The 26,220-nt window shown below is 42.8% G+C and overlaps 3 protein-coding genes across 3 annotated transcripts; 2 read left to right on the top strand and 1 right to left on the bottom strand.

Moving 5' to 3' along the window:
• Window positions 1-594, top strand: LOC134222261 (uncharacterized). The gene has a single exon (XM_062701404.1). The coding sequence runs from the start codon at window positions 1-3 to the stop codon at window positions 592-594; it is 594 nt and encodes a 197-aa protein (XP_062557388.1).
• Window positions 595-1,080: 486 nt separating this feature from the next.
• On the top strand, window positions 1,081-3,288 carry LOC134222260 (uncharacterized). Its single transcript, XM_062701403.1, has one exon. It carries the CDS (start codon window positions 1,081-1,083, stop codon window positions 3,286-3,288), a length of 2,208 nt encoding a protein of 735 aa, XP_062557387.1.
• A 1,700-nt stretch (window positions 3,289-4,988) lies between these two features.
• LOC134227672 (transcription-associated protein 1) lies at window positions 4,989-25,481 on the bottom strand. Its single transcript, XM_062709334.1, has 17 exons — window positions 24,916-25,481; window positions 24,135-24,805; window positions 23,910-24,076; window positions 23,608-23,843; window positions 23,168-23,543; window positions 21,459-22,596; window positions 19,954-21,343; window positions 19,594-19,886; window positions 18,745-19,319; window positions 18,536-18,680; window positions 12,580-13,747; window positions 10,864-12,269; window positions 8,740-10,335; window positions 7,134-8,259; window positions 6,852-7,077; window positions 6,014-6,656; window positions 4,989-5,682 (listed from the first exon to the last, which is right to left on the bottom strand). Exons 2-17 carry the CDS (start codon window positions 24,798-24,800, stop codon window positions 5,098-5,100), a joined length of 11,736 nt encoding a protein of 3,911 aa, XP_062565318.1. The 5' UTR covers window positions 24,801-24,805; window positions 24,916-25,481; the 3' UTR covers window positions 4,989-5,097.
• Between the last annotated feature and the right edge of the window lie 739 nt (window positions 25,482-26,220).

Genomic DNA, 26,220 nt, shown 5'->3' with positions numbered 1-26,220 from the left:
ATGTCAAGATTCTGGGAACTGGAAAGTGTACAAATGGAGACCGCTACAACTGCAGCTGAATATTTAGTTGAACAGCATTTCAAGGACACTCATTACCGCGAAGAATCTGGGCGATATGTCGTGCGACTACCATTTAATGGTATGGAACATCAACTAGGTGATTCCTTTGAAGTGGCCAGAAAGCGGCTAACTAGACTGATGGTCCAACTTGCTAAGTATCCAACTAAGCGTGGTGAGTACTACAATTTTCTATCCGAGTATTTATCACTGGGTCATATGACGGAAGCGGCTGAATATTCGGTTGGTCGTGGTTACTTTATTCCACACCACGCTGTTTATAAGGCTTCCAGTTCAACGACGAAAACAAGAGTGGTCTTTGATGCGTCAGCGAAAACCAGTTCAGGCCTCTCGCTCAATGAAACGCTCTTAGTTGGACCCACGGTGCAAAATGACATCGCAACGATCATACTCCGATTCTGCGTCCACCCGGTGGTGTTGACCGCCGATATTTCAAAATGTATCGACAGGTGCGGCTGCATAAAGATGATTGCAAATACCAACAAATTCTGTGGTGGGACAGTGAAGGGCATCTGAAGGTATATGAGCTGCAAACTGTAACATATGGCGTAGCTAGTTCACCATACCAAGCGACGAAGGTGTTGATTCAACTGGCCAGTGACGAAGGCGAAGAATTTTCACTCGGAAGGAAAGTTATCCAGGATGACAGTTATATCGACGATTTTTTGACTGGTGGTTCGTCTGTCGAAGAAGTTATTCGAATCTTTTCGGAGCTATTGTTGCGTCGTGGTGGCTTCGAAGTACACAAATTTTGTTCAAACAATGTATGTAGATGTGTTGAATGTAATTCCCAAGCAGCAGTTAACTTTGACGAAGCCGGCTTCAGCAACAGCATCAAGACTTTGGGATTGATATGGAACCCCCAGGATGATTATTTCACGTTCCCTGCTACTACAGCTATTGATTGCATTGGGGTGCCAACTACATGCAAGATCGAAAGATGGACAACTTATTGACCCGCTTGGATTTTGAGGTCCTATTGTCGTGTATGCCAAGTTAATAATGCAGGACATTTGGCGATTGGGTCTTGACTGGGATCAGGATCTTCCAGAGGAACTGTTGAGAACATGGTATCGATTTCGGCAACAACTCCCAGTTGTGAATCAAATGCGCAAACCTCGTTGTGTAACTCAAGGAGAGGTGACTACTGTAGAGCTTCATGGATTCTCGGATGCCTCGAAGCGGGCCTATGGAGCTGTCGTTTATGTACGGAGCATCACTTCGAGTGGGAAGGTCTATGTCAACCTGGTGGCCAGCAAATCACGTGTGGCTCCTCTCAAGCCGATGACGATACCACGACTCGAGTTGTGTGGTGCGAAGCTTCTGGCGGAATTGATGCAGAAGGTAATAGCTGCAACAAAGATGAGTTTTGATAATGTGAAACTGTGGTGTGATTCCCAAATAGTTCTGTGCTGGCTTAAGAAATCACCTCTAGCACTAAATCCGTTCGTAGCTAACCGTGTTGCTGCAATTTTGGAGATCACGCAATCTTATCAGTGGGGTTACATACGATCCGAAGATAATCCTGCTGATGTAATATCAAGGGGTGAGCTGCCCGAAGATCTGCTGCAAAAACAATTGTGGTGGTGCGGTGCACAAATGCTTTGGGAAGTACAGCTCACGTCATGTGAACCTGAATCGTTTGATGAATTGATGCTACCTGAACTAAAACCATCAGTGGTGTTGTCAGTTGTGAAGGTGAAACCGACGATAGTGCTCAACAGACTCAGCAGTTATAGAAGGATCCAGAGAGCGTGGGCGTATATTCATCGGTATATCGATTGTAAGGTGTACAAGAAACAGGTGTCTGGTGATATTACTGTCGACGAGATTATGAGGGCTGAGAAATCTGTATTATTGCTTGTCCAACGCGAATCTTACGGAGATGTTTTGAAGTCACTAAAATCGAACTCCGTTCAGCAACACCCGTACCAAAATCTGGCACTCTTTGTGGACGACGATGGGTTAATACGAGTTGGTGGTCGTTTAAAATATTCTTCTATTCCGTATGATGGCAAGCACCAGGTGCTCCTACCACAGAAGCATCACATCACCGAATCCATTGTTCGTGGGCTGCATCAAGAACATTTTCACGTCGGCCAGAACGGGCTTTTAGCAATCGTTCGTGAACGTTATTGGCCTGTCCATGCTAAGCAGTTGATTAAAAAGGTGGTTACGTCGTGTCAGGTGTGTGCACGCCAGCGTCCCATACCGGGCATCCAGTACATCGGTAACCTTCCCGGCTGTAGAGTAAATCCGTCACCGCCATTCTCCAAGGTAGGAATAGACTATGCCGGTCCATTTATGCTGAAACTTGGAGGACGTAGTACGAAGCTGTACAAAGGATACGTAGTTGTGTTTGTTTGCCTGGTCGTTAAGGCCATCCATTTCGAGGTGGTCTCCAGTTTGTCGACCGACAACTTCATTGCGGCGCTAAAGCGATTTTCCAGTCGTCGTGGTTTGCCGAGTGATATACACAGTGATAACGCCACTACTTTTGTCGGTGCAAATCACGAATTGGCAGCTCTCAGGCAACTGTTCGAAGACCAGCAACACCAACTGAAAGTAAAGGAATATTGTAGAGCAAAATGTATCCGCTGGCATTTCATTCCCCCCAGAAGCCCACACTTCGGTGGGATCTGGGAAGCGGGGGTGAAATCAATGAAATATCACCTCAAAAGGGTTGTGGGTGAAACCCGACTTACTTACGAGGAGATGACCACCTTCCTCGCTCAAACGGAGGCCATTCTCAACTCGCGACCATTGTGTCCAATGTCAGACGATCCCAGCGACTACTCCGTTTTGACTCCGTCTCATTTCTTGATCGGTCGTTCTGGGGTAGCTTTACCAGTACCGTCTTACGAAGATGAGAAGGTGGGACGACTTGATCGATATAAACACGTTCAACAAATGCAGCAGCACTTCTGGCGCAAGTGGTCAAGCGAATATCTGCATCATCTGCAAGGCCGCCAAAAGTGGAACACGAAGGTGAACACAAGTTTCAAGGTCGGTGCATTGGTCTTATTGATCGAGGAAAATCAACCGCCGCAGCAATGGAAACTTGGACGAATTGCAGCTGTCCATCCGGGTGACGACGATGTTGTTCGTGTGGTGACAGTCAAAACCGCAGGAGGTGAATATAAACGAGCTGTGTCGAAGATTGCTTTGATGCCTTCTGTTGAAACTGAATTATCAACGGGGGGTGAATGAACGGTAAAACGTTGGGTTAATTTTAATTTGTTACTTTCATCTTTTTTTTTGTTGTGTAAAATTACATTTTTTTAATCATTACCAGCAACACTGTACCAATTCAAATTGAGTAATAAAGCAAACCTTAAGCAAATCGGAAGTGTTTTTCGTGAGCCATTTCAAAACGCCGAACCATCCGAATTACCGGCCGAATTTCCCTGTCTGAGCTATCGGTGGACAAAATGAAAATTGAAGTTTGCGAATAAAAGTATGAATTATTTGAATGCATTGAAACTTGATCAAATCTATCGATTTCTGAGTGCATTGATGCCACCCTTTATTTTAATTTGAGCGCGATATACAGACCAAAAGTGACAAAAGAGACGATTAGGATACGAATGTTTGGTACTTTGATTAGGTATCACTAGAGCCACATGTTCCTGCTGGACATACTTGCTAGTACACAACCCATGACCATTCAGATATTCGACGGATGTCCTAAGGATATTCGCTTGGCCGTGACATCGCTGAGCGCAAAGAAAGCGCAAAACAACACTGCACTAATACCGACAGCTAGTAGGTAGGTACCATATACCAAAACGACCTGCTATTTAACGTCTGCTAGCGACAAGAGCAGAAAAGCAACCTACCCTGAGTAATATTGCGGCACTACCTTCCTTATGAAGTGACCTCATGTGCTGCTTGTCCGACAGTACTAGCGGTCATCAACTGCATCAATGTATTAATTAAACTGCATTGCTTCCAGCCTAAACATGATTGCTATTATTTTATTAACATTACAAATTTAGTATTTTCTATTAAATTTAGCGTCGTTTAGTTATCATGATAAGCATTCTATTCATTCAAACATATTTACTTCTGCTAAATTTACCCGGCCTATGCTATAAATATTAAATAGTGTGACAACAACTGTGTCCGAGCTCGGGAGACAGTGGACTGTAAAAAAACAGAAAAGGTTATTTCTGCGGCCGTAAAGAAGACGCGTCTGGTCTGATCAACGATGCAAATAACACTCAATTTATTTTCTGAATTTGGTAGTATACATGATGTAAAAGAATTAGAGCGATGGAGTACCAGAAGGGTACATCCAAACAAAGGCTGTACCAGAATATCTTGGGTTGCCAGCAATTGTTAACACGGGGTTTAGCTTGCTTCAACAAACTGTTTCCTAAAACTGAACCGGAATTTTCGTCTAAGCAAACGGTGATTTTCCCCGTTACCAACCATATCTGTTGGAATTCTCCTAATTTTCCACACTTTCTGTCATGTCCAGCAGATTTCCGTCGAAATTGCGAGGATGTAATTCATCGTAAATTATCCTGTCGCAACCTGCAAAGCCTAGCGACTTGCAGTTCCATGTTCCAAGCTTCCAATCGTGATCCTTCATTCGTTGCCGATTGTAACGAGTAATAGTTTTTTTTAGACGGCTTATTGGGCCTGCGCAAACCTCCTATCTCGTCGGAGGGCCGTCGTGTCAGGTCTGTATACTGCCCCAAATGATGACCCATATTGCCCAGTATATTCGGGAACACACATTAAAATCAATACGCGTTGTTTCCTCAACCCCCGTACCCCCTGATATAAGGTGATTGAAAAAACGCGCAAGAAGCTGTGTATGTTATCTAACACTGTTTGATATAGTAAATTATGCAATATTAACCTTGAATTTTTCTCTAATTTCTCTAAAAAAAATACCCACATTTAAAGTTTTTTGATGAAATACTTTATTAAGAAAAAAAAGTTTAAATTGTTATTCTAACTGCTAAAACAATAGTTAAAACACTCAGACCATCGTTAGATAAAGAATCCTTACAACCAAGGATGCCACGTCGGATCCATTCGGCAAAGATTATCCGCATTGCTGGCTACTTGTACAAGTGTACTCATCTTCTTCACCTCAGAATTATCAAACCGAGCCAAGCAATTCAGTCGGGCCATGATGTTGTTGACAGCTTTGTTCACGGTACCAATAACAGTCTCTGAATCGATTTCCACAGCTGGATTTTCCTGTGAGAGATCCGTGTTGAGATCGATGATCTTTTCATCTAAAATTCGTTTCTTCTGCACAGCAATGATTTCATCTCGCAGAATAGCTCGCAGAATGGTGGGAAGCTTGAAATTCGGTTGCACCAGACACCGCGCAGTAGCTATGGTAGAAGCCGTCAATGGACCTGAAACGCCAATCGTCGATAGGAATTCCACTATGTTTGGCGTCAACCGGAATGGAACTGGTCGACTATCATCCAACAGGCCAGTGCTATCATCAACGTCGAACTTGAAGTATGATACATTCATTAGACCAGAGTCCTGGTGGAGGTACATCATATCGGCGTTCAGTCGAGTAAGGAACAAGCAATACTCCATCAGACAGGATAACGATAATTGGAGAGTGAACTGAAATGATAAATTATTGCGATGTTGAAAATCATGGAAACACGATGGTGTATAAAATGTTACAGAAGATTCAATACACGAGAGGCGGAATCAAAAAGAAAAGAAAAATTCGAAAGGCAGACCGTCTACAAATGAACGGAATATTATAGCTCCAGTTAAAAACTAAAGAGAGGGCTCGCGACAGTCGAGTTTTTTTTTCATTTTCTGATGTCGCAATTTTAGATTTTGTTTTAGATAAGGAGCGTTTAAACTATTGGGGGTCCACGATATAACACCCGCAGCGTCCCAACCTTTCTTCCCTCCAAAGAGTATTCCAACTATGAGCACTCACCATCTTCCTAAACTGCCAATAGTCCGTTGCCGAGCGGAAATTCCGGACTGCCCAATCTTTAAGCATAGTTTTAGGAATCATCGTGGTTTGTACTTCTCTTAAAATATCTCGCAGCACTGTATGACTGGTTTGCGAACCACGAGCCTGAACCTTAGCCAAGCGTTCGTAATACCTGGCGATTGGCGCATCGTGCTCAATATTCAACTTGGTACACCCATTCTTGTAAATGTCGAGCAGTGAAATACTTGACGGATTGTCTTCTACCAGACGCATCTGTGGTGAGACTGCCACCACCCGTGGCACTGTGATGTGCAGGAATCTCCGTGAAGTTTCCTTCTGCTTGGCAAGGTAGTTGTTCAACATACGCAACAACTGCAAGACACGTTCTTCCCGTCGGGCATCACCCAAGCCTGTGTCGTTCACTACCAAGTACGGATAGATCTTGCCGTTGGTTCCACGTATGTAGAGACGTCGCGCCGCGGTATTGTGCTTCTGCACGATATCCACTCGTGGCATAAAGCGAGCAATCCGAATGTGGTAGTGTGAATGTTTCGGTAATAAAAGTTCCCCAGGCAATTCGACCTCTGCTGTCTTCTGACTGAAGTTGGACAAGAAACGGCACTTTTCTTCGATCAAGAAAGATCTGAAAGAAATAGAAAAGCATGTTAATGTGATACGTCAAGATTTGTCTTCTGTATGTGTTTATGCGAATTTTAATGAAATTTGATCATCACTCCTCTGACCAGTCGTGTCTACAGTAAACATAATATAGGTATAGAAATACTTTTCTATACTTATATGGAAATTTATTTCAACAAAATAGCAAAACAGAACTTACTTCGGCAGTTGTTTAGTTTTGTTCTCCAGAATCTTTATCCAAATTTTGAGCTTGTTGATCAGATTATGGAGTTTGGTGGCACCTGGTTGGGAGAAATCGAAATCGCTGGTGAACTGGCTTTTCATTTTCTGGAAAACGGGGTCCTGAACTGTTGCCTGTGCCCGTCTCGCTAATGACTCCGAAGCGGCCGACGAGAAGTTCGACGAAACGGAACTTGAGATATTTTCTGTGAATGTAACGAAGGGTTATAAATTGAGCAATGTAAAAAATCATGCGACATACCAATTCCAATGCCAAAAGTGGAAACCAACTTCTTGACGAAATTGAGCGTGTGTTGAGTTATAGTCGCCTCATTAACCGAGCAACGGTTCTCGAATGCAATTGCATAACATTTTGTCAATCCTTGACGTAGCTGTCGCAGAACCTCTTCGTACCAATTTTCGCGGAACCAGACCATTTGGTCGACGATGCCCTCTAGAGAGCTCAGAACCGTTGGATGAATATCACGCTGTAAATGCATAATCTTGGAGCATCGCCACATAGGTGGTGTTGCTCGGATAGGTGTTGTGGTTGCCTGCAGATTACCACCGGCGGCTGATTGTTGATTTTCTGTTCCGGGTTGTGCCTGGCCCGGTTGGCCGGGAGTCGCAGGTTGCTGTTGCTGTTGAGTGCCGGAACCTCCAGGTTGAGTGGAAATAGTAACTTGACCACCCCCAGAAACGGCTCCTGCTTCAGTCTTGTTTGCTGCCATTTTTTGTGCCGCGGCAGATGCCTCAACGCTTTTATATCTTTCTCTTTGTTCTATTTTCAAAGTAAGATAGAGCGTTCGAATGGGGAAATACACTGCTTGAGGAAACATTCGTCCCACTTGACTTAGCAAATTAAGGATAACGGTTCCTTCGTACTGTACCAGACAGCAAAGTAGTTGAGGTATCCACGGTACCCACTGAATTGGTGGCACTCCAACTGCGTATTTATCAAGAGCCTCAAGTAGAGATTTATCTTCGTCATATGACAGTAGCCACAGCACTTTCGCTAGATATTTGCGAGACTTGCTTTCATTCTGATTCCGACAAGCATGCAGGAAACATGTCATTGCAGACACTCCGAGGTTGATTTGGCGAGGATCTCTGGTAAAAATATGTTCCAAATAATCTCCCCATAGGGCCCATGCTTTGATGAGCGTATCGTGCAACTGAGTAGCTGCACTGAATGCTTTGTTAGCTTCTTCAGAACGACCGGTCTGGGCCAGCAGCAGTCCCTTCAACGCATAGAACTCTGCCGTCATTTCCTTGGAAAAGTAGTCCAAATTGGTTGGTTCAATTACCTCCAGTGCTTCGGACAATTCCGATCGACTGTTATTGACAGCAGCCATCTGTAAGCAGCATTTGACCTGTTGCCGGATTTTCTAGAAAAGATATAGAAAAGACCATACGAGTTGTGAAGTTCAAGGGATTATTAATACATGTAAGTTCTTAGCAGACGCGGTCACATATTTGAAGAACAATAAATTACAGTCGGGATTCTCTGGTTGGGATTTTAATACTTGGGTCACTTTTTAGTTGGGCCTCCGCTGGTTGGGCCATGGCCAACTAAAAAGCAACCGTACGTCAAAATTCAATGTAAACACGGAAAACGGGATTGGGCGTCACTGGACACCATTTGTGATGTTCAAGTCGAAATACACGTGTTCAAATGGCTGTCAGTTGGCCCAACTAAAAAACCGAATTTGTTAGTTGGGCCGAGGTCGTGGGCCAACCAGCGAATCGCGACTGTAACTATCAAAAACTTGCAGACCTTTAGAAGGAAGTTACTGTGGAAAATTTAATGAATTTTAAATCATAATCTCTTATTGAGGCATGTGTGATAAAGTCTTAGTATATCATACCTGGAAACAATCGACGACCGGCACCGAAGGTATCGTATAAATCCTGTATAACGAATCTTGACAAACTCCTGTTAAATTCTGCTTGCGGGCAATTTTACCAAAGTGGATGATTGTCTGTGCCGAAGCATGCGCTCCCAGCATACATGGCCCATTGCTGTCACCCTGCTGCTCCAAATGGGACGTGATAATCTGGTAATGATGCTGTCTCCAAGTGAAGATGTCACTCCAATGAGACAAATCATCCGCAATGACCGGCAATCGATTGCGCCACGTTTTAACGATCGCTTTCATATCATGTAGAGACGAACTTCTGTTCTGCACCACACCTTGATGAATTTGACTTGCTTCTTGCAGTTCCATAATTTGTTGTGAGGCTTGCAAAATGGGAAGATGAATGTGCGAAACAATGGGTGGCAACCGGCGCCACTCGCGCATACAATAGGCGGACGCCACCTCAACATAACGCTCCACAGACGGATGTTGTTCCTCTTGATTCAAAATGGTCAGATAACCTCGATAAAGATTAAACTTGTAGCCTACTTGTTTCGGGTAGGTTTGTTCCACTTTGGAGAGTGCCTGCTTCATGAGTGTCCAATCCGGAACCCGCCAAGCGCTATCCATTATTAGAAAAGAATTCTTATGTTTATTCAGTTGACCGTAGTCCATAAGGATGTCCCATTGGTTGAGTTCTTTTGCACATCGGATCCAGTGATTTTCCCACAAAACTAATTCACTATTCATGTCTAGCGGAGTTGTCCCACTGTTGAGATCTTGTTTGAAACGAGTCATTGCCGAATCGTAAATACTTTGAGCCTCTTCGAAGAATCCCATCTGCTCATGGGCAATTGCTAAGTTTGTTTCTGGATATTTAGCATACTTTTGCCACAATCCAGCCCACAAGTCCTCCTCGTGCAATGAAGAATACATCTGGGAAAGAGGGTCCATAACGTAAGATCCATCTCGGCAATTTTCCTCATCAAATTCCGCATATTCAGAAATGCTTTCCTTTCTATTGGGCCAATCCAGCGCCATCTCCTCTAGCATCAATGTCATGCGGTGCCATAAATTGTGCGCCTTACCTAAGTACGCCATCAAGTTTGGCGGGATGTAGACAGGTGGATCGCAATGTGATAAAGCTTCCACGAACGTATGCAGTGCGCTTGGGTGACAATCTTTTTGAATAATATGCGTTCCGGAGGATAGGAATGGCACTATTTCTCGATCCAATGACTGCTGTTGGCCGTGGTCCAATATTGACCATAGACGCGGGAACACATCGAGCCACACCCTTTCCGCCAGTTGGGTGTCCATGTGGCACAGCTGAGCGGTGGCCACTAGCAATTGTTCCGTACGAACTTTACGACTTGCTTCCAAAAACTCTGCTTGACGACTTATGAGTTTGGCCAAAGCGGCCTGACGATTGGCAACAGGACGCTCACTCTCTTCGTGTCGGGAAATATTCGAATCCACGCTCATGTCCATATCAAAAGCGTCCTCCTTGTCTTCGATGGGATCGAACGTCTCCGTAGGGTCGTTCTGCAAGGATGTATAGATTACGAAATTTTTCTTCTCATCTGACTCGGCCAAGTTGATAACCTGAAAACGATAAAAGATAGAATATTTAATATTTAGTATGTTTTGCCTTTCTCGTTTTGACACATTAGACCGATACAAATATTTAAAAAAAAAATGTTCCTCCCTCGGATTTTTGTTTAAAAATAATAAATAAAATTTCTGAAAAACAACCATTGCAATTCCGCATGTATTTCGAATAATGTAGGGATAAGCATCGCCAAGTTAAAACATTTTAACCCGTAGGCACTTGGTTGGTTGGCAATGAGGTTTGGAACAAGCAGCGTTTCGATGCTGCAGCGGTTCAATTAACCCAGAAAACGCGAAATAAGTAAAACTCGATGAAATTTCGAATGGTTGATACGTCAAACTATGAAATCATGGGCCGTATAGGAAGATATTTGTAAGATATTTGATAATGAGAAGTTGAGCAGTTTATGAGTTCTTACAGGTTCCAACCCGAAAACGATTTTACAATAATCACTTGAACTCGTATGGTAATCAATAGATTTGATTCTAACTGAAAATATTAATAACATTGTGTAAACTTACCGAAGATATGCTTGGCAGCAAGTGATTCTCATTGCTGTTTTGAATCTGCGTCGTGGTGTTCGTCGTCAAAATTAACAGCTCGATGCACTGCTTAATCCAGTAGTGCTGTCCAATCGAATCCCATGCGTGAGAGCATATGATGTAGAGTAAACGATCGTGAAGTCGGCGTCGCATGGAACCATCAAACACCTCGAAGAACTTGGCTCGTATTTTCGGCTGGTTACAACGCAATCCCGCCAAGAAAGCGGCTTCCAATTTGGAAGTCAGTTCGGTTATTTTGAGTTGTTCATCGCGATATATGTAATTCACCAGCTCCAAAAACTGTCCATTCAATTCCTGATCATCAGCAAACCGTTTCTCCACGTACTGCATCAACTTAACCAATAGGATGGACTTCTCACGTAAGGTTGGTGCTTGCGAGACAGTGACCGGAGAATTTTTGTTTTTCATCCACTCCTCAATCATCTTGACTATTGCTTTAATCACTTTTACATCGTTGCTTTTCTCGATCAATCCCACTAGAATTCCCCCAATAAACATCTTTCTCATGTCTACGCTCATCACGACTACTCGGTTCTTCACTAAATCCAGCGAAACCACGAGTAGCTCCAGGGCAATTGATCCGGTATTAGTTGCAGCCTCACCATTGCCGTTTTGATTATTTGCGATCCCGCTTAGGTGATCCTTTGTCAGTCTGTTTAGCAATCTCATGAGCGGGATTACAAGTCGATCTATGTAGCTTTGATTGTTAGTGCATGCTGCTTTAAGAGTCATTAGGGTTCCAAACAAAGTTGAGGGATTTGCTTGTGCATTTTTCTCGAACGCTGTTAAGTTATCGGATATCATTTTACTGATGGTGGCGTAAAGAGTTTCCAACTCATCATGTTTGTGATGCGAATCAGTTGGAAAAATTGACATAAGGCGAGTCAGGAGTCCATGCATCAATTTGATAACTCGGGTGTTAGGACAAGTAACGCAAGCAGAGAGACCTTGCTGCAAGGGACGGAACGTAGTTAGAATCTGTTCCTTTTTTAGCACTGTCAGTAGGAAAGTCAACAACTCCAGGGCAGTGCAAATATTTCCAATGTTTGGCTGCTGTCCTTCAATACTAGTGAATACTTTGTTCAACCATGTTAGCTTCAAGTCAAAGGGTTGCTGCCACACCTCCGGCTTAATGGCCAGCTTGAGCAGGTTGACACATCTTCTGGACAAACTTTCTCCGGGCGATATAGTGCCTGGAGTAGTTGAGACATCGTTGAGTTGGCACGCCATTCGGAACAAGAAGTTTAGCACCGCATCACAATGGGCCCGATCAATTGGCCTACCGGATCCTTCAACTTTAGGAGCTACACCAGCGGTTGTTGTTCCAGTTGAAGTACTTGGAGATGGTTGAGGATTAGTTTCACCTGTGGAAAAAAAAACCATACAATTGTCAAAATAAAAAAAAATCGTGTTAGTTTTTTTTTCTGATTGAATATCAGTGGCGCGTCAGACTAAGTTATAAACATGGGTGCCGATTCTAGATAAAAAAAATGTTCCAAGACGCTTCAAGATAGGTACGTAGTATATAAAAGCGGTCATTTTAGATTGTCAGTTTTTTGAGCCTATTGTTCATTACTTTTTTCTGATAGTTGAATAAATTAACTTTTTCTAAAGAAAAGTACATTCCATAGAAAGTAGCAAAGCAATCGTTTATATTCAACAAAAAAAACTTACCGGTGGCTAACTTCTTTCGAGCTTCTTCATCTTGAGCGGTTCGTTTCACCGCACCAGTTAGCTGCAGTTTAGTGTCCGTTTGAAGTTTATTATCCTCGTCTTCCGTTGTGCTACTGCCACCATCGGTTTCTTCCTTGATACGTTGAAGTTCCCACTTGATGATTACTTCCGCCAGTTCAACGGATAGCTTGCGATAGTCTATGGTGGCATTGACGGTAAAGCCAAGCCTATGCATTGAGTTGATGATCTGCTGAACCAAATGGTGCCGTACAGGATAATATACTTTGAAATGTCTAACCAGTAGCTGTAAGATGTGGAAAAGCTGCTGCATTGAATGGCCTTCTTCGACAATGATTTTCTTCGTCCAATGGGTCAGCATAGTGTTTCCGTCCTCCATGCGCAACGGCATTGCTGGTGTAAGTACTTCTAGTGCCTGTTTAACCACCGTTCTAGCTTCAACGGCATGAGCCTTTAGCAATGAATGAAACACCTGTAGTACGATCCGCTTATGAATTGCTAACCTAGCTATGATGTGGCTAAGCAACAGATGGCCATGGTACCTAGCAGCAGGATCTACACAATTCTTCGGCAACAGACATGGCCAAGCAAACGTCATCAGTCGCCGCAGCTTGTTTCCTTCCCGCTTATTGTTGGCATCTCCATCATGGATATGTGGCGAAGCTCGTTCCACCAACAAGCATGCAAACTGCAACAAAGCAATCCTCACAGCATCTTCATTCGCAAACGGTTTCTCCGGATCAATGACTTTGTTGATGAACACCGACACGATGTTGTTCTCATCTTCTAAATACGGTGCCGGTGGTGCTCCCACAAGCTTATTCCCTTCGCCCTTCTCGAAACTAACAGCAAAGCTTGGAATGATTACCATGGTCAAAATTTTCGCTTTCAGATCCTGCGAAACTTCTTGACTGCTGAAGCATTCCACAAAGTGGAAGAAAGCCTTCCTTTTCCAATCGACGGTGTAGCTTTGACAGACGGTGTTTTGCAGGAAATCTCGGAAGAATTGGAAATCCGGTATAAATCGAAGGCACAGTGCTCTTAACAGTTGGAACAGCAGCGGTATTTCATTCGTGTTGTGCGAAAAGTATTCAATCAAAATCTTTGCCACCAGATGCCACATATCGCAAACCACGGATGACTGACAAGTCTGAAAAATATAATTATTGAATTTGTTAATAAGAAGTAATATATTTCTAATAACATGTAGATTTGAGAGAGATGTGTATGCATTTGTGTAGGCTGAAACAACTATTTTTTTCCCTGCTCTAATTTTGGGGCCAAATTAAATTATTTGAAGAGTAAAATCAAAATTTGTTTTGAAAAATAATAAAATATTGCATGAGTTCTACTGAAAATTCTTCAAGATAACCTGCTGTATTCAACCTCTCATTGACTACCGGAGTGTTTCTGAACTGCTGAAAACAGTCATATTTATTCCCAGTTTTCAAAAAAAGATGCCAGAGGATTGTTTCAAATTACCGGGGAATAGCTGCGCTAAACTGTTTGAGCTGATTGTTCTCAAGGAATTGGTTCAGAAGTACGCACATTACATATCGAACGACCAACACGGTTTTTTGCCTAAACGATCAACTTACTACTAAACCTAACGTGTTTCACTTCCTTTGTAATTCGACAAATGGGACCTTTCCGCAGCATTCGACAAGATGAATCATCAGATCGCCATTGTGAAATTCGAAAAATTAGGCATTAACAAACCCCACTTTTGGATGGCTTCAATCCTGTTTAACTGGACGAGGTTAAAATCGGAGATCACATTTCACTGCCCTTTCCCGTTTTGGTCCGGCGTTCCACATAGCAGCCATCTAAAGCCGTTTTTATTCCTGTTGTATATGAACGACGTTAAATGCCTGAAAGTATTATATGCCGACGACATGAAGGTATGTTATGTACGCGCCGACGGGATGATCGAGTGCATCGATGCCAGGAATCTTTTTTTTTAATGCGCATGCGAAACAAGCGATAAAAGAGAACCAACGACAAGGAGATAATAATGACAAAAATCCGAAAAAATTTGTCAACAACAAAAAAGAAGAAAATATTGTTGCTAACTTTTCATCCCGTTATTTTGCATTATTTCTAGAGCAAATTTCGGTTTTATGCTATCATAGTTTCAATGATTACAAAATTACCATCGTATTTTAGGAAATATCAGAGCATGCATGGTTGGCTGTAGCCTTGCTCTGCAGGTGTCAGCGCTCTGGATGCATGCTGGACTACTTTCAGCCACCCATCTGGAAATTTGTGGCTGATGGTCGCACCAATGCCCACTGACGATGCATCCGCTGCTACTACTATGGGGAGCTGTGGATTGTAGTGTGTCAGCAATAAGTCGTACTGGATAATCTGCTTGAAGGTAGCGAAGAATTTCTCACACTCCGCCTTCCAGGCGAACTTATTGTCGGCTTTGAGCAGCTCATCGAGCGGATATCAAAGCTTGCGCATACTCGGGACGAATATCCGCTCCCAAGAACGAACGAACTTCCGAAACGTTTTTCGGCACTGGCATATGCATATGGCTTCGACTTTGGCTGGATCCGGACGCAAACCGTGCTCATCGATAAGGTGTCCAACGTATTTTAACTTAAGAAAATTATTTTGAGCTTTTTAGTTGAATGTTTTCACTTGTCATAAGACGGGTTTGAACTATCCCATTTAATTCCAAATGTAATATTTTATCTGTCGCTGGCCGAACGTGCACTTCTCGGTTTTGATGGTGAATCCGAAATCCTGGATGCGATGAAGAACTGCTTGTAGGTTGCGTTTGTGGTCTTCTTCGTCGACTCCGCCGACCAAAACGCCATCGAGGTATCCCGAAGTGCGTTCGAGACCAGCAAGCATCGTGTCTACGAACTGCTGAAATGCTCCGGGTGCTGCTTTGACTCCTGGTGAAAGCCGATTATACCTGTAGAGTCCTCGGTGACTGTTGATGGTGAGCATCTCCCGACAGCTTTCGTCCACTTCTACTTGCAAGAAGGCGTCTGACAAGTCTGTTTGGCTGAATACCTTGCAATCCGCCAGCTTGGCGAAGATGTCTTCCGGCAAAGGAAGCGGATACTGGTGCGGCTGAAGAGCGTCGTTGAGGCCCGTGGAGTAGTCACCATATATGCGGATTGCGCCACTTGCTTTCCGCACAACGACGATGGGAGCGGCCCACTCTGAAAAGTCGACCGGTGTGATGATGTTGGTACTTTCTAGCCGATCCAGCTCGGCGTCGACGGTGCTGTACATGCCACGGGTCGGTCGGAACACTGGTGATCTGCCTTCCTTCAGCGTAAACTTTACTTTCGCCTTCGTACACATCCCTGGTGCATCGCCGAAGACTTTCCGGAAGTCTGCTTTGAAAGAGTTGACGATCGTTGAATGACTGCGGACCTGATTGCAAAATTGGTCCATAGGCGCCGACCAGAGAACGAAAGCTTCGATAAGATCGAGCCCGACCAGGTTAAGCTCCTGCTTTACGATGAAAAATCGACCGATGCGCTTCTTCTTCTTGATGACCACTTCGGAGCTACACTGAAACTCCAGCTTTTTGGATGAGAATCACTTGTTTGAAGACTTGACCTTCTTCGCACTGGAACAGTATTCGTCTTTGTGATTGTGGCCATGTTGCCCACAGTCGTTGCACTGATGTTTCTGGAACGAACAGTCCTTGGAGTAGTGCATAGCACCGTAGCTCCGTAGCTTGCTGGACCGATACTCTTCCGATTTCTGCCGGATCTTGACCCCGGCGAAGCTCTTTCGGAACGAAAACTTCTGTTGTACAGTTTCTTTACTTGCTGCACTCCTGCCGACGAAGACGCTGTCTATATCATCGCTGTGTCGTGTTTGATGTTCAGAAGCCGCTGACATTTGTCCGAAATGTGCTCCAGGGTTATATCGTTCCGTTCTTCAATGCAGCTGAGCAACCTCGTCCTGATTTCCGCATCACTTTCCGCCTTCAACCCACAAACGAACACGAGGCACTTGAATTGATCCTCCGATAGCTTCCCCAACACGAACTCGACACAGAGTTTGTTCACCCGGCAGGTGAACGTTTTGTAGTCCTCGGCGATTTGCTTTGTGACTTGCAAGCACCGATATCGCCTGCTGATCACGGACTCTGTCATGCCGAACAAACTTTTCAGTTTATTCACTGTGTCGTGCAATCGGATTTCGTTCGGGCTCTTCGGTAGGATGTAACTGGTGTACCTCTCGTACACCGATGGGCCCAGCTTCCGTAGCAGCAGTCTTACCTTGGCTTCATCGTCAAGTCGAATGGCGTCTTTAGCGAATAGATCTTCGTACCGCTCGTACCATCCAGCAAAGGTTACGTTTTGATCCGGCTGGTACCGGAATTCGCGGATGTTACTCGCAAGCGAATCGAGAAGCCTCCTTCGCCGAGAAGGCCGTCCGAAACATTTCCACCTGCTGCTGCTGGAATTGCAGGTTGAACTGTTGCTGCACCTGCTGGAAGAAGTGCAGCATCATCGGATCGATCGACGAAACATTTGATTGCACTTGCTGCTGTTAACCTAGTGTAACGTGTGTACTGGCTTGGGAAACACTGGGTTGGAATAATCGTGGTCGAATGATTGGATTCGGCGGCGGCTGCTGATTCTTCATTGGCACTCCCTGCTGCTGAAATTTACTCTGCGGTGTCTGCTGCAGTCCATGTACCGGCAGCACTGATCCCGACGGGTTATCACCGGGAGGCGAAAACATGACGGCTTCTGAAATTTTCCGCCTCTTCCGTGATGGAAACACTTTCACTGCTCTCGCGCGGAAATGTTCTCAAAATTAACTTTTTCTCGTCGCCACTGTTATGTACGCGTCGAAGAAGAAGACGAACTAAAACATAAACAAACATTCGCGGGAAGCGCGCGGACTGAATACATTAACAAAACATAATGGCAGGATATTGTTGTTGTTCTTGCTATCGCGCATCAACGGGTAGCAGACGAGCTGCTACCAGTAAGCTAGCAGTGTTGGTGATGGTAGTGTTACTGGTGGTTCAGTGGTTCCCAACACCGTAGCGTCGAAGAAATCCGCAACCGTGTCAGATAATTTACTTTGAACAGGGATTGCAGAAATCGCTCTCAATAGATGACGAACAACGATAAAAGAGAGGCAAAAACATCTTCGAATCATAACAAGCCATGAAAACAAAACTATCGCACTTGTATTATACAAGTTTAATAAAACGCTTTGTTCTCGCTCATTTTATGTTGGGACCATATTTTTTTCGCACAGCTGTGTAAAACAAGTTGAAATGCATTAAAAGAAATTTATCATAGGATGTAGCCCCCCAAATCAGTTCATTATCGTAACAGCTACCGAAAAACGTCTTTCACGGTACACGCTTAAAATCAATAACACAGAGATGTGTTTGCTTCACACAAAACGGACCTAATGCAGAACAGCCCCTAGATGAGCGACAGTTACACAGGCACAAAAATGCCTTGTATGGTCGTAATAACGGTCTTTTCCAACATGTAAACGTTTGTACAGAATCCTTGTTTCATGAGGAACCAAATACTGTAGAAAATATTGAAATCCAAGCTTTAATAAAACCACACGAGCTATTTTTGTGACTGTGTAACTGTCGCTCATCTAGGGGCTGTTCTGCATTCTGCATATGCTACCTATCGAGAGTGTATACGGACATGATAAGTGAGAGATTTTCTCATTCTCCTTTGGATTCAAACCTTGACTTTGAATGTTATTTTGGTGAAATGAACTCATTATTTTCCCAAAAAAATCTGAACTCCCCCTCAAATAATGAAATTTGTCAAAAAAGAAAATGAAAATATGTTTGTTCAACACAAAAGTAAAACTAAATCATGTAGGTAGTCCAAGCTAGTAGAGTAAGCATTAAAATGCTCTGTTTGAAAATATATGCTATCTCCTGCAATGGAATTAATAAACGAAAACTCACCTTATACAAATCATTCTTCCATATGTTCTTCAATGCCGCAATGATGTCAGTTTGACTCGAAATCCAAGGACTGTCAAATTCTATTAGTGTGAAAATGATGAGAATGGCTTGTCTCTGAGCCTCGTACCTATCTTCAATTGGTTTCCTGAGTAAAAAAAGAATAAATTAAATGAATGAGCATACATAAGGTAAGCTCTTGAGTTATTTACCCCTGTGCAATGGCCACACTTCCCTCCGAATTGATAAATATGAGCTGAATCAACCTAGGTCCCTTCTCCTGTATAGCATTCCGGAACGGTAAACCATCCTTGTGCTTCAGTAGATAGATCATAAAACGGTTCCATTGGGCATCTTTCACATTTACATCACTCAAAAGCAATTCCATAGATTCCTTCGGAAATTTAAGCAGGAACTTAACCAACGGTGGACGATATGGCGAACACGGCTCAATCATCAGACTTTTCTCGGTTTGCAAAATCAGTTTGCAGAGGCTATCGATGAACTTAGCCGAAGCGGCTGGAATTTGATGGAAAATGCCAATAATTGTCACTATCTTTTGCTCCGTTTCGCCTGTTTTCGATGCTGCCAAAAAGTTAGATCCCTTATTGGCTGCGATTGAGCTTTCCAGGAGTTTCTTGACAATTTGTAGCAGCGAATCGCATAGTTTTTCGTTGAACATTGAAGGGAACAGCTGCGTTAAGTAGGACAAGCGCTTGGCGCCATTCAGCGTCAGATTACGATGGTCACCTAGTTGCATCAGTAAAGGACGAATACCAGCGTGAATCTAAAAGTGTATAAATGTACGATGAGCTAATGATGGATCCCGCATGAAGATGTTTGTGCAAATATGAATTATTGGCTATTTAAATATTAAAATGCAAGATTGAGAATTCTTTCAATAGTTTATGTTATTATAAAGGAATTCCGAGATTCTTCAAATGTTCAGGCAAGAAATTTCAAAATAATCGACTGAGCTTGAAACGAATCATGCGAAATGTTCTGTTTGAAATCAGATCTTTGAAGTGAAAAAAATATTCTTAATCAATAATGCAACTCACGGTCTCCTTATCAACGGTGCATCCTTGCAAAAAGTTTTGCATGCATTCGAATGCCGCTTCTTGTAGTTCAACATTGTTCTTTTCCAATGCTTTGAACAAAATGGAAAAGATTTTCTCCCGGCACCCATTTGGTATGTAATGACAAGCTGCCAACGCTCGCAGGGCACTTTTTCTAAGCGGAATCAAATTCGTCACCGTCTTGTAACAATCCAACTTGTTCAAAGTAGTGTCTTCTGCATCGGATAGTGTCAGTACTTCATGATAAAAAACTTTATGGGTCAGTATAGTGAGATCTAGAACGAGAAAATAAAAACATTTGAAAACTGGTAAATTATTTAAACTGATTGGATTTGTTTTTACCAATAGTGAATAACCGCGGCTCCAAAGTTGTGCAGAAGGTATTGCCATCCATCAATCCAATCTGAGCACTAGCTGGTTGATGCCGAAGCAGGTGCTTCTTCGGAGGAATCATATCGACTAACACTTCACGATGTGGGCTCATGACTTCGGTTACTGTTTTACCTTGAAGTTCAGCAATTAGCCTCAGCGAAGCCATGGCCGTTTCACGCACCAGAGTATGCGGGCTAGTCACTTGTCTCACCAACTCATGAATAACGTCATACATAGCTTTCTTCTGCGTTGAGATCAATTCTTCGTTTTTGCAATCTCTGTCCAGAGGTGTCATACAAATTTTCAACATCTTTTCTAAATAATTTTTAGCCATGTCAATGGCTCCACTAGAGACTTCCCCAGTCAGATCCATGATGATGAACATAAAAGCCTTGAGAAATATGAACAAGTGTTGGTACAACCACCTCATAGCCATATTCTGATAAAGAAACTTGAGAGCAATGCAACCTCCCATTTTTGAATACCAAGGTCGTTCGTAACACAACGCAGCCATTTTCTCGGCGAGATACTGCATCATTGGCAAGCGGCATGCTCGTTCTTTTGATCCCATAATATTGGTTGCAGTTTCCAGAATCAGAACCATAGCCAAATTTCCAGGTTTGCAGAGTTCTTTTTCTTCATGACCCATGATAGCTGCCAAAGCATCGATAAGCACCAAGGGATCAAGGCCATTATTCATCTGGTGGTGTTTATGAGGGAAGGGACCAGCTTGCTGGGCAATGGCCACCATCGTATAGTGGCGTACGACTGCTACCATTGTAGGGAGAACGGAACCACGTAGTTCTTTGGTTGCGGCGGCTACAAACATTCCTGTTAGCGCTGTTTGATGAGTAAGTCGAGCTTGCTTATCCTGCAAAGTATAATGAGTTCCAGTAGCAACCACGTTGTTGTCGGTGAAGCTCGGGTGCATAAAAAGCTTTTGTAAAGTATGCTTATCATCATCCAGACAGATTGCTGCCGCCAAATAACAGCGAATCACTTCCCAACTTTGCCGCCAATAGAACGGATCGGTGGTACTGGTTTTTAGAGCATTGAACGCCGTCTCAATTACTTTATCGACCGGGAAGTCGATAGGTTTGCGATGTTCCTGGAAGTAGGCCACAACGGCTGGTTGGATGGCATCGCTTTCCTGATACAGTAGCTGTTGGGGTTCAATCATCATCTTTCGATTACCACCGCCAAATTTGCCCAACACTCTGAATGCGACAACCGCAGCACTGTCTTGATTACGAAGTGTCCTCCACAATGCTTGCATCAAATCGGCTCGGACCGGTTGAATATGATCGTAAAGAAAATCCGGTTGTAGATTATCCACACACAGTTCCAACGTTCGTAAACCCTGCAATATTTAAAATTGTTTTCACTTACTATCTAGAAAACCTTCACTACCAGTTGTCTTTTAACTACGATGAATGCTTTAAATTAGGATTCCATATTATAAATAAATTACATACCTGACTAACAAGCGTGTGCGAACCGTTTAGCGCCGATACTAATGGGTCCATCAGCATTGGTAAGTATGGCAACAGAGAAGATAATCGCACTGGCACAGTTAGACAAAGCTCCACGAATAAATCCTTCATGTGCTGCTTATGGAATCCACTCTGTAGACGGTTGAGTCCTTCCAATAGATTCGGCAATAGCGGCAAGAACTCTTGATATAGAAGATCATGAGATCCTCCTCCGATTGAGCGGAACAGTGCTCTTAGCAGGAGGAAGTAATTATACGGCTCTTTGGCCGTCATAGCGAGTTCCATAGAACGGTTAACAATATTATGCAGATGTGGCCGCAGCATATGCTCGTTTTCAGCTGCAAACAAACTTACACTTCCAAAAACTAGCTTGAACAGTCTTAGATATAAATTCGATCGCTCGATGTTGGATCCCATTTCTTCCATCCTTTCCAGCAGATATTCAACTAAAACCGTTGCAAACAGCGGAGATGTTTTGGGGTTTGCCAGAAACGAGTTGGCAATCACCTGAAGGGCCGAGTTCTTGTACAGTCGATCTACCATGAAATCAATTGTAGAGGCAAAAATTTCCTGGAAATTCTGCGAATCCATTGTCAAAAATACGCCGCTGAAATGTTCAAGCACTTCTTTCTCTTCCTTAGAGCGAGGCATTTGTAGAGCTTGTTTCTGTTGCGGCAAAGCCTGCGGCATACCCATGGCTGGAACATTGATCGTATATATGTCAAGCGCCTCCAGAGCCCAGTGGAATAAATCGATGAAAATTAGAATCTCGTTGGGATTGAATAGCTTGGAAGCTGGCATGTTATGGTCGTTGGGGTTAATTTTAGCCGCAGGGCAGCCCCACGTAATTGTCTTCACGCCGCAGACGAGCGTTTTTACTAAACTTCGGTATTCAGTTACGTTGAGATTGTTGGGCTGGGGAAAGCCAATGCTAGTCAATTTGAAGGAATTCTCCGATAGATCCATTCCAAGGAAATCCTTGGGGACGGTGCTGTCCTGAACCGCCGGGGTTTGTGGAGTATGTTGTGGCGTGGTTCCTGGCGCCGGAGTGCTTTGAGCGGTGGATGGCGTTCCAGGTGTGGTACTGGTTGTAGTAGTAGTCTCCGGCTTGAACGATTTCCTGAAGAAGATGCAATAAAATGGATTGTTGTATAATGCGAGTTAGGGGGAATAACGGCTTTGGCAGGTTTTGTTCTATTATTGGCAGGGGGGTTTTTTATGACTGACTATGCTTAAATTTGGCCTAAACATTCTTTGCATATCAAAGAATATTGTGGCCAAATTTCATAAAATTTGGTTGACAAAAACCCTCCTGACAATAATAGAACAAAACCTGCCAAAGCCGTCTTTCCCCCTATCTGAATTCTGGATTAAACAAAACTAGTACATATCATATTGTTTTAAGACGATTATCTGATATTTTGGCGATCTCTTTACCTTATTTGAAAAGTAGGATTTATACATTGGTTTTTGAGGCTTGTTTACCACAATTAGATCAATAGAATAAAAAAATGTTTGTTTCATACTTTTGATAGTTAGGCCTAGAAAAGTCGAGATTATTTCCCATCCGAAAATGTCCTACACCGGGCTTGTTATTAACAACAAAATATCATCACCGTTAATTACAGTGTAGGTATATACTATGGTAAACAATCTGCGGTAATGAATCCCAATTTTTCACATACACTTACCATTTCTGCATTATCTGCGGAAGCTGCAGCTTTGAAATAGTGTGGAATTTCTGAGTAAACACCTTCAGCATGGTGATGAGTAGCTCCCGACTCGCTGCTGGTTCCACATCACTTTTAAGTCGGATACATTCCACCAAATTGAGCAGTAACTTGCAGGACATCGTCTGAATGCTCGTGGGCAATGATTCGTCGTGCACATTTTTCGCAAACAGATAAACTGCCTTCGACAGTGCCGGTAAGCTGAGGTGTTGCCGTACGTGATGTACCAAATCAGCCAGAGTAGAGTAAGCCAACGGACGGAGAGACTCGTGCGTAGTCCAGCCCTTTCCAAGCAGAATATCCTCATCGAATAGCTTATCGATGGACGAAACAAAGTCTGGAAAATGAACAAAGCAATTAGACTGGTTATATTCAAAGCGACCAAATGTTCAAGATCCTACGGTTGCGAAGATCAGTCGCTAGAATGTGTCGGGTTGCCACAAGTAGCTCCTTCCTCAAATGTGCTACTTCCTTGGGACAACTTTCTAGTAGATTGAGCATGCCTTTAACCATAGTTGGAGCGTGGGTCAGTATAACATCTTGGAACAGCCTGATGATGTAAGCCGAAAAGGCTAATGTCTTTATTTGAGCCCCCATGAAATCCACATATATTTCTTTGTTAAATGCCGGGGAATTCCTGAAAATCATAATCCATGAACAAATTGGTCGTTGCATTGGTTCTTTTTTTTATATGACTACATACTTATGGATCAAAGAAGGTTGAAGGGTGATGGTTGTCATGATCAGTGGAACAAAATCAACAACTTCTTGATGGACGTTGGTTTTGTATATTTGATACATCAATACCACAATTATTGGTAATTCTTGCAACACCTTCAACGAATTGATGCCCTTTGGAATCAAGTTGTACTGTAAGTGAGAACAATATTTAAAATGTATCTTTGGCATATTAACATCAATAACATACCGTAACCGTGGACAATTTTCCGTCTGCAGTCTTTTTTTCGACCTGAATCGAGGTAATGGTAAATGTTTCCGGGAGCAAACCTTCAAAATTAACCTCCTTCAGATCTTTGACCCGTATCGGTTGCTTTGGCTCGAACATTGTAGTCAAGTGCTTTGGCAAATCGGAGTAAATCGTTTTTACATACGACAGGAAGTCTTGAATCTCCGGGTGGAATGGTGGTCTGTATTGTTTGTGTATGTCGATTATGATACGCAAACAAACAAGAACGTTCTCCTCATTGTCTGTTTGCAGTAGTTTAATTGCCAGCACAATGATTTGCTTCACATGAGGTCGAATCAGCTCCGAAGTGGGCAATCGATGTATCATTTCCAAAATTATTTTACGAACCTGTTGCAAATTCAGTTCTGAGATAAACTGCGGTTCGCCCTCTTGCAGAATTTTCAGAAATATTCTCAACGAATGATCGAGGAAACCCGGATATGAACTGCATTGTGTGATGAGTTCAAAATGTTCACTCAACTCCTGGGCCGCCTTCAATTTTATTTCATCCTTCGCGGTTGGATCGGCCAGCATATTTACAAAGCTCCGAAAATGGTTCATTTGTACTGAATCAATCACCTGTTGTGTTTGCGGTGACGATGTAGTCTGCGCATACATCGAAGCCATGTTTACTAGAAAACAAAAATAAAAACAAACGCACACAATCGAATTAGTCCTTGAAAACAAAAGTCACGTGTACTTTGTTTTGGGCAATCAGCTGTTGTTTGACAACAAAACTCACCGATACGGGACTGTTTTGATCGTAGTGGTGTCTTTGGATGTGTTGGTAGAAAGGGAGGTTGTCAAATCTCAAACGCCAAACGCCGCGTGCGTCACCATTTGCAATTTGAGGTTTTCACTTTTTAACAACTGAATCCATTGTTTCGTATAGAAAATTCACTTGATAATGTTACACTGATGCTTAATATATAAATTGAAAGTAATTTCACTTCGATATTCGCAAAATTTCACACGTAAATCGACGAATATCAACCGCACTTCGCGAAGAACAACCGACGCAAGCTGAAGTTGAAAATTTTTGACAGTTCTTGGCCGATATATCCAAAGGGCCAAAATATATTCTATAGTGGCGCGGGCCGCAGATGGGCTGCAACAGCACTTTTTGTGAAATAAATACTTATCAACTATATGAATTTAATAAATTATATAATATTAATCACTCGAATGGAGGAAACACAGGTTTGACTTATGTTTTGTAACGAATTCACAAAAAACACAGATTATGCAATATATTATTTATCCAACTTTAGGAGAGAATAAAATATACACCACTTGTTCGCAGCGAAAGAACTACACGTATGAAATGAATATTTGAAAATGTTTTACTGAAAAGATTAAAATATTGATATTCGATATATGTAGTGCGTTCACCACTGACTAAATGATGCGACTTTACATTTTACCTATAGATTAAATATTTTCAGGACAACGGAAAATCTACCCAAAACGTGAATATAAGGGCATTTGCTATGTCGACTTGTGTGCCCAACAGATCCAATTTGATTTTGCTGGGAAACTGTTTGAAACGCAGTTTTTATTACAAGGCGTTTCCCAGAAAAATCAAAGGGGATCTATTGGGCACACAAACTGACAAGCAAGCGCCCTATATAGGGGAACTGTTCCGTTTTTCATCTCACTGAACATATATTCATCTCATCGCAAAACAAAGCAAAACAGCATCATTCTTGTTGCTTCTTTTTGCTAACATAGGAGCTCACTGCTGAAAAAAATCACAAAAATAAGAAACAAATCAAATTCCTTTTCAGTGCTTTGTTTCTGATGGGATGAAAATGGGAGCTATGAGATGAAGTGCCGACCGTTCCCCTATATTTATAATGATCGGTACCGACAAAAGATATTTTAGTTACAAGATAAAGATTGTCGCTTCGGTTCTGCTGTCCGAAACATGTGTGGTACTAAACTGTCAAATCGTATGTATTTTTCCTTCATTGACATTTAGATCCCCTATCCTCACCAGCAAAAGATGTTCCGGACAGCGACGACAGCGACAATCTTTATCTAGTAA

The sequence above is a fragment of the Armigeres subalbatus genome, chromosome 3, assembly GCF_024139115.2.
Source record: "Armigeres subalbatus isolate Guangzhou_Male chromosome 3, GZ_Asu_2, whole genome shotgun sequence".
Classification (NCBI taxonomy): domain Eukaryota; kingdom Metazoa; phylum Arthropoda; class Insecta; order Diptera; family Culicidae; genus Armigeres; species Armigeres subalbatus.
This window is presented reverse-complemented; position numbering and strand designations above follow the sequence as displayed.